Source organism: Carlito syrichta, unplaced genomic scaffold (assembly GCF_000164805.1).
Source record: "Carlito syrichta isolate Samal-C Ts95f unplaced genomic scaffold, Tarsius_syrichta-2.0.1 Scaffold289848, whole genome shotgun sequence".
Taxonomy (NCBI): Eukaryota; Metazoa; Chordata; class Mammalia; order Primates; family Tarsiidae; genus Carlito; species Carlito syrichta.
The window spans coordinates 230,408-239,600 of NW_007233944.1; the positions used below are offsets into that span (position 1 = coordinate 230,408).

Sequence of the window (9,193 nt, forward strand, 5' to 3'; positions counted from 1 at the left end):
ACCACGCTTATTCATCCTTCTAGTCTGGTGTAACCAGATAAACATGCCATCCCCTAAGCAAGGAAAAGAGGAAATGGTGGTATCTTGCTGCCTGCCTGGGCCACCCACTGCAGCTGCCACGCTGGGCTCAGCAAACAGATAAGTCATGGAATAAAATGCATAGGCTCTGTATCACAATTGTTTCACTGCTAAAGGGATTCTTCTATGAGATTTCATTTGATGACCATCCGGATGGCTGGAAGTCTGATGGCCAGGTAGGTAGGTGAAGCCTATTTTTCATTTGTTCTGCATGAACCAGGGGGATTGTGCTCCAGTTGGTTCCTGCAATGCACAGCTTGATTGATGGGTAAGGTGTATTCTATTAATCTACAAGCCTTCTGGTAACTGGATAGACATTCCTGGTGTACCCCTAACTATGCCAGATCATTGGCTGGACACTGAAAATACCAGGTGAAGTAAAAAACTAGTTGCCAAAATAACTGGCTAATTTAACATTTACAGTTGCCTAAAAGACAATCCTTAATGTTGAGAAGAATTGTTGGGCAAGTGCTAGAATGGTGAATAGTCTCTGTGTAATGTGCCAACTCTGCTTCATGACAGCCACCTGAGCTCTACAGTTAGGGTTATGAGGTTGTACCTGGGCTCAGTGTGAGATGTTGATAGGTTTCCTGGCTGAAGGCCCTTAGAGATCAAATTCCTTCATGTTACAGATGGAAAACTGGGTCCCAGATAAGGAAGCTACCTGCAAGTCAAGTCACATCGAGGCCAGAACTGAGATCCCTATGCTGACGGAACCACCACCTCCCACATAGCCTGGGCCCGCCCTCTGTGTACATGGGAGGCCCTCTTCCTCTGTGCTCACACCCTGGGCCCTCCCTGGTCCAGATGGAGGGACTGCTGTCCTAAAGCATGGCCCCAACCTCTGCCCTGCTGTCAAACCTGCCTTCGCCGAGGGCCATCCCTGGGGTGCTGCGTGTGACCTTCAGAGAGGATCATCCTTGGACACACGGTGAGGCGGAACCACCCCCTGGGCCGTGCCTGTGGGCGGGGGTGGGCCCAAGATCTGCTTTTAATGACACAGTTTGGCCATCTGAACTCTGTCTGTTCCAACAGGTAAATTACAGGCTTAGCAAGTCAGAAATCAAATAAACACTCCAACTCCCAGCAGCTGCTCCAAGGAGGACAGTGGTTTCCGGGAACAGCAGAGGCTGAGACAAACCACCCCACCCAACTCAGCCTAATTACTGCCTGCCACAACCTGGGACAGGGGCCTTTTCTTTGACTCACAGGCCCAAGACACAGGACAGGGCTGCTGGGTACCCCGAGGTGACACAGACTTTGGTGACCAGCCTGTTTTTAACAAGCCCTAGACACAAGCAGGTGCTGCCAGGCCTAGCCACAAGCTGTCTAGTGTTGCTGATGCCTTGCTCTAGGAGGGTTGGATGGCTCCTTAACATGGCAGAAGATAGCAAACAGTTTTCACTTCATATGCCAACTTCAATCTGTTGGCAGTGGCTGCCCAGAGTCCTGTGCTGATCATTTGAAAATTCTGTCCAGATTTAAAAGAAAAAGTACCAAGACTGATTATTGCTATCTGAAATACAGAAGGGAAAGGAAAATGATGACCTCTGTGCTGTTCTTTGTCATCTTGGGCCACCCAATGCCACCACCACACTTGCTCAGAAAAATGAAAATCTTTCCACAGAGCTGAGTTCCAATGATCAGAAACTGGCAGATAGATGGGTCAATTGGAAGTCCCCAAGATTTTTCTGTTTCTCCGAAGTGTCCATGCACTGTATATCTTTACCAAGTAGCAGAGGTAGCCACAAGGGAGGAAGACAAGGAAGATAAACATCATTGTCTTTAGCCCTAAATCATGTTCATTCAGTTGTTCCTTGAGTTGACCCCACACGCCTACCTGTGTGGATCAGAAATTCAGATCCATTAATACATAACACTGAGGGGAAGTCCTATTTTAACATCTCCAATAATACCCAGCCTTGCACCTGGGAGGGGCAGGCACGTGGTGGCCTATAGTGGACTCCAGGTGCCTCTCAGGCCATCCCACATCCACCCACAGCCTGGGCCAGTAACAGGCATGGATAGGACCTCAGACAGGACTTTTTTGCCCTCCCAGTATGTACCTCCAGGGAGAGACTGTGTAGACACTACTTGACGCCTCAGACCTCCGGGGCTAGAGGCGGACAGTCACACAAACATCAGGCAGGGGAGGGGGAGCACAGGAGCCTGGAGAGGACCAAGTCCTGGCAGGAAGTAGAAAGGGGCAAGGCCATGATTTTGAGGGCCCCCCTTGCCAACCTTGGCAGGGTCTGGCTGGGTTTGAGGACTTCTTCCCCTAGAGAGTGGTCAGAAGTGACCTGGGGGTCCTGACCCGCATGAGAAGAGATGGCTGCAGCAGGGCCTGGCCAGCAGGGCCTCAGTGGCAGCCACAGGCCTTGACCACCATGTTGCGGTGCTTGCGCAGGATGACGTTGTTGCTGCTGTCATAGTAGAGCACAGAGGTGGCGCTTAGCTTGGTGGGTGCACAGCATGCCTTGGGGACTGCGTCTGGCTTCATCAAGTGCACCTAGCCAGAAAGGGGGCATAGGCCGGGGCATGAGCTGAAGATCTTCTCCAAGGAACCCCCCCATCCCGGCCCCAGCTGTCCTGTTTCTGGCCCAATCCATCTCCAGGACACAGGAATAACACAGCCCTAAAGACAGGCCCTCAGTGTCCTGGGAGCAAGAGTTTTAGTAATCAGTTGTGTTCGGGGAAGAACATGTGGCAGGGGTACTGGGTAGGTAGGCAGCATGGTGAATGAGGGGCCCCCGTCCTAGGCCCAGGGCTCAGATTCCCTCCTGTGGATAAGGGAAGGAAAGACCAAAAGTCTCACAGACAAGAATGATGTGGTCAGTTATGAGCTTTAGTAAGATCCTGTGGGCTGCTGTGTGGGCAGTGGCCACAAAGAGGGAAACTAGAGGGCCCTACTTTCTTCTCTTGCCTCTCAGGACCCCAGGAGGCTCCCCTCCCACCATGCAGCCGCCCTTCCCAGGCTCCCTGTGGCCTCCAGGAGCCTAGGCCTCAGCCACCTCTCCTGCATACCAGCTCCTTCTCCCCAGAGACTTTGTCTATTCCCCACCATTTGAGACCCTCCAATGCCCACGTCTCTCAGCTTTTCAGCATCAGCTGGGCCTCTTCCTGAACGGCTCACTGCAGATCCTGCTGCCCACCTGCCTTCTCCACTCGGAGACTAACAGGGCCTCGAGCAGAACTACTGATTTACCCCGACCCTGACAACATCCGGCCCCCAACTCAATCCCCTCATCAGATTGACTTCTCCCCTCATTACTCCCCGGAATGGGCCACAGGCTCAACCTCCACCACTACCTGCCTGGACCACCTTCCTGGCTGCCTGGTCCCAGCTGCCATCACTTCTCAGCCCTCACTCTTCTCCTGCCTCCTCCACCCTCTACCCCTGCAGCCAGAGAGGTACCTCTGGAGGGTGACGCGAATCGGGAGAGTGCTTTGCCAAAACGCTCCAACAGCTTCTTGGTTTACTTGGAATAAAACCCACCCTCCTCTCTAGGGGCTCCCAGGCCCTAGGGGAGCGGACCCTGCCCACCTTCAGCATGACCTTCCTCCAACATCCCTTTCCTCACTGCACCCATCACCCCACCCCCGCTGCGGGCCCTGAACCACCAAGCTTGCTCCTGTCTCCGGGCCTTGCACTTGCTCCTTCTCCCCGGAACATTCTCCCTCCAGCTCCTGACATGGCCCTTCCTTGTGCAGAGAGCCCTACCCAGTCTCCCTCCATTGGGGGCCCTCTGTCTTCCTCACAGGACACATCTCTTGAGGGTGGGTTTCCTTCCGTGATCACCCACAGCCTCCCCTAGAGGGCGCCTGTCCTGACTGTTTAGTTGAGCCGCTGAGGACCTGGGCTGAGGCTGGGGCAGGGACAGAAGGGACAGTCCTGGGGGGCGCAGTGCAATCACCTGGGTGCACCTCCCTCCCCTGCGGCCCTGAGACCCACACGCATAAAGGGTGGCTGGGCTGGGCCACCCCACACATCCTGCCATCACCCCTGAGTGTTCCCAAGGAAGGCAGCTCCAGGCGTCCAGCAAACGCCAGGTGACCGCTGAGAGGGGAAGTGTAATCGAGGCTCAGAGCCCTTTCATCTGTCCCTTTCATCCCACGCCAAGGCGTCACCTGTACACAACCTCTTAGTAGAAGAACACATGGCCGAGGGGCACCAGGAATGAGGATTCTAGGTTAAAAATTCTAGAAAGCCGGGCTCGGTGACGCAGCCTGTAATCCTGCACTTTGGGAGGCTGAGGTGAGTGGATTGCCTGAGCCCGCGGGTTCGAGACCCGCCTGGGCAACTTGGCGAGGCCTCATCTCTACAATAAATAAAAAATTAGCCAGGCGTGGTGGCGCGCACCTGTAGTTCCAGCTACTTGGAAGGCTGAGACAGAAGGATTGCTGGAGCCCAGCAGGTCGAGGCTGCGGTGGCTGGGAGCGGCCACTGCACTCCAGTCTGGACGACGGAGTGACACTCCAACTCAAAAAAAAAAAAAAGTTCTAGAAGGAGGTCTCAACACCAGAATCAACAAACATACAAAACACTCAGCAATAAGCAGCAGCAGCAATGTTCCCATAGGAAACTTTGGCATCATTTAAAGTTGCCCCAGACACCGAGGCATCAAATCCATATGATCTGGAGAAAACAAACAGCCAAGAAAGAAACCAGGGGCAAGTCAAAGGGTACGAACCAAACCCAGACTCTCCTGCCTGCAGCATGGCAGAGGTGGAGGAATGCACACACATGTCGCCCACACCGTGTGCAGATGTATCATGGGCGCCCAGACATGCCAGTACTCAGGTGCATGTGTGCGTGAAGGTCACACAGGTCCCCACACAGGGCTGCGTGTCTCTGTGTGTGCTGTGTTGCTGGACATCCACACACATGGGCATAGGTGTCCCACATGAGCGCATCAGTGCATAGAACATGGCCGTGTACATGACTATTTTGTGTATGTGTGGGGCGTATTCATGTTTAGGAGTGTGTGAGTCTGCATCCAGTGTGGCCATAGGAGGGACTCGTTTCTGTAGAGCTGTGGGAATGTCATGGCATTACTGACTCTGTGCAGAGAAGCCTCCCTGAGACACGGAACAGGTACCCTCATGCCCTCCTGGTTGGACCAGCCCCCTCTCATCAGTCCCTTCCCCACCAGAGGTCTGGACAGGATGACAGTACTGACCAGGGACTGCAGGATGGCATGGTTGGTGGCGTTCATGCAGGAGTCCAGCGGGAAGGAGCACTCCCCCTCACAGTAATAGGCCGAGTAGCCTTCGGGGGCGATGACCCAGTCCTGGGAGCATGGGAGAAGGTGAGTCTTGTCCACGTGCTACCTCCTGAACCCCTCAGTCCTGTCAGGGGACATGTCATGGGACAGCACAGAGCTGCCCCTGCCCCTCCTAAACTTCATGGCCCACCAACCACCCTCGGCCCCTACAGGGCAGCCTCCCACAGAGGCCTGGGTCCACCCATGGGCTCTCAGCAGACAAGGCCAGCACTCTGTCCCTCACTCCCCATCCACACTCTGCATCCTCCTCCCAGCCTGCCCTCCCCACCTGTGCCTCCTGGAGCTGCAGTCGCAGCAGATGCACAGAGGCATGGCCACCCCGGCCTCAGTTTCCCTGTTGCAGCACTGACAGCTTAGTTGGATAAAGACTCAGTCTTCATTTCCTGGTTTTTATCAAAAAAAAAAAATTCTCACTATATCAATAATATAGTCTCACTTTAGAAAACTTGGAAAACAGAAGAAAAAACACAGAAGAAAAGCAAAGTCACCCATAATTCCATATTCTCCCTGCAGATTCACTTATGATCTACAGATGGCTGGAGAATGTCATTTAAGAAGGATGGAGAAGTGTCAGAAATTACCAGCCAGCCGAGGTCCTGGAAGCTGACGTAGAGCTCATGCCGACGGCAAACCTGCCGGCCGTTGGAGCCATGGATGTCATCTGCGGGGAGAGATGGTGTAAGGTGTTTTCTGTGTTTCCTGCTCTGTGCAGCTACCATGGGACGCCAGGGTGGGGATGCCCTGATGGGCACATTTGTCAAATAAACAAATGGCAGGAAACCATTTAGATTCATAAAGCCCATCCTATGATCTCTCTGCTTATGCCATGACCTAGCTCAAGAGACTTCCATGGCTCCTGATGACTAGAGTAATCTGTGCTCAGCCTGATGCCCCTCTATTTCAGCCTGGGGGCTCCTGATGCCCCAATAAAGAGCCCAGCAAGACCCTTAGCCATCCTGTGCCTCCTCCTTTCCTCTGGAGCTCCCCCCGCCTCCAGGCCACCCTCTCCTGCCATACCCATTCCACAAGTTCAAGTGGCTCACACTGAGGCCAGCCAGATCCCTATGAGGAAGGGCATGTGGTCAAGGCAGGCCTGTCCCTGATCTCGAAAGACTTGGCGCATTGAGGCAACACCTTTGCATAAGCAATTGAGGATCTTCCAGAGTGCCCAGGGTACAGCCAAGGGTTAAGAGGGGCTGTCGTTGCCCAGGTAAGAGGCATTTGATTCTGATGGAGGCTCCTGGGAAAGGCCTGGAGGAGCCAGCTAGGCCAGAGGTCTCTGGAGTGGCCAGTCATCAGGATACATCAGTGCAAAGACATTGTCAGGAAAGGTGGCTGGCAAGTGACCATCAGCTTGAAGCGTACTGAGGCCCTGAGGATCCTATGCCACCACCTGGTTCCTGCCTTGTCTCTCCCAGCTGAAAGCCTGTGGGACCTCAGACAAAGCCCAGCCCCAGACCTCACCAAAGATCCCTGGGAGTCTGTGGGGGTGCGGCAGCTCATTGGTTTTCTTCAGCTGCCTCCTCCTCAGTGGCCTCACAGCCCGAGGGGTGCGGATAGGACTCGAACTGGCCCTGAAGAAAGTGACCATGAAAGGCTGTCTGGAGCGCGGTGCCCGTTGCCCCATTAGGCCGGCCAGGTCAGGATCCACGCTGTGCCCTGAGACAGAGAGAGGAGAGAGGGGTCACCCACAGGCAGTGGCCTTGCACACAGCAGGGACCTCCCTGGATCTTGGAGGCTGAGAACCTGAGGGGATCCATTGAGCCTCAGTTTTCTCATCTGAAGCCCAGAGTCCTAAGCGACCTGGCAGGTGGATCTGGAGGAAGTGGGGTGGGGGAGGGCCTCAATGAGCCACTGGTGTCATTAGTAGTGATGATAATCATTTTACAGGTATCAAAGACTTTTCCCACTGATGACCTCAGTCAGTCTTTCTAGTCATCCCACAGTTCATCCTTTACAAAAGCACTTCAGAGCCTGACCCAGAGCTCCACTGCCTGTGACTCCCAGACCAGGGCTCCCACTTCAGTCAGTCTGAGGACTCAGCCCCATGTTCTGTCTCCTGGCCACACTTTCTGGGGTGTGAATGTAGCACTTATGAACCAGATAGTTCATGGCAGCCTCTGCCAGCTTTAGCCTCCCTGATGCCCACAAAGGAGATGCCAGGCTCAGCAGGGAAGAGACATTGGAGCCAAGTCCAGAGTTGGGGGTTCAACTCACGTCAGTTTAATTCCAGAGCCCAAGCTCTTATTCACAAGGTCGAGTTTAAGGTTAAAAAGAAGAAGGAGAAAGGAAGGTGACCTGAGCTGCAGCCCTAGGAAGAGAGAAGCCTGGAAACTGCGATTTTCCCCCCAGCCACATCCAGACTGAGGATGCCCTTAAGAAATGGTCATGAACCCTGGACACACAAAGCCTCCCCAGTAAAACTACGCATTCTACCTTACTTGTCTGGATTTCAGAGAACCTCTCTCCTTTCGTGTTGTAAAAGCAATAAAATAACCACAGTAAAGAAAATTTTGAGAAAAAAATATCCTTTTAAAGTCCTTCTAAGGCCAGTACATTGATTTTCATTTTTCTGGGCTGTTTTCATTATGTTGATTTAAGTTTGATGTAGTCGTCATCCCAGCAAAGAAGTCTTTTTCAGTTTTTGAGCATAGACCTTTTTCTGGTTGTTATAATAAGCCTCCACAATAAACATTTCAAATGTACAAAATCCCTTAGAGCAGATATGTCATAATCTATGTAGATATGGCTTTTTGTTAGACATGTGGGTATTTCCTGGCATTCATGGTAAAGATGAGAGTGCCATGGGACCCCCGCACCTTACAAATGTGTGGAATTTCCTTATACGGAATTGCAGAAGTGTGATTTCCAGCTTATTTTGTCTCTTTAAACATAGTTCCCCCAGGTGCAGTGGGTCACACCTGTAATCCCAGCAATTTGGGAGACTGAAGCATGAGGATTGCTTGAGCCCAGGGGTTTGAGACCAGTCTGGACAACATAGCAAGACCCAAAATCAAGAAATTCGCCAGACACAGGGACACCTTTTGTCCCAACTACTTGGGAGCCTAAGGGGAGAGGATCACTTGAGCCCAGGAGGTTGAGGCTGCGGTGAGCTGTGATCTTGCCATGCAACTCAGCCTGGGAGACAGTGAGACCCCGACTCAAGAAAAAATGTAGTTCCAACTGTTCGGTTTACCTGAGAGCACACTTTACCTTCATATTACAAGCACCAATACACACACACACATGTATATGTGTATATATAAATACACAGACATACATGCATTTATATAGACATTAGATTTATACACATTTATATATGCATTTGAAATACAGATTTACTTATCCCTAACACAGTGCTCCATGATCTATTACAGCTCAAGGACACTGCCTGCCCCACCCACGGTCCCACTCAAAGGTCAGCCCTTAAGCAGCTGTGCCTCATCCCAGGTGTCCACTGGCCATTTGCTTGAACAACCTATCAATCCAGAGACCGACCTTTGACCTGTGACCTCACCTGCCACAAACACGTCCTGAGAAGGAGAGGCTCCTTCTCAGGAACCTGGACAAGGGCTGCCGAGACGGGGAGGCCATGAGCTGCAGGGGCCGATGCTGGAAGGAGGCCCAGAGGGAAGCCACTGGGCATTTTGGGTCCTGGTGAGTCAAGGTTATGGGGAAGCAGCTGAGCTACCAGGAAGCAAAGCCTCAGGGGCACAGGGAAGGACCGGTGAGGTCTCAATGGGGGGAACACAGCGCGCGAGCGGGGTGGCCGGCGGCCACACGTGGACTCTGCAGGCTGGCTGGTACATGGGGATGGCTTGGACCAGGGG

At 52.9% G+C, this 9,193-nt stretch overlaps 1 protein-coding gene across 1 annotated transcript; it reads right to left on the reverse strand.

Moving 5' to 3' along the window:
* Positions 1-2,378: 2,378 nt before the first annotated feature.
* On the reverse strand, positions 2,379-7,019 carry LOC103256522 (bone morphogenetic protein 8B). The gene is made up of 4 exons (XM_008054374.2): positions 6,828-7,019; positions 5,945-6,024; positions 5,259-5,369; positions 2,379-2,587 (listed from the first exon to the last, which is right to left on the reverse strand). The coding sequence occupies exons 1-4, from the start codon at positions 6,988-6,990 to the stop codon at positions 2,438-2,440; spliced, it is 504 nt and encodes a 167-aa protein (XP_008052565.1). The 5' UTR covers positions 6,991-7,019; the 3' UTR covers positions 2,379-2,437.
* Positions 7,020-9,193: the final 2,174 nt, after the last annotated feature.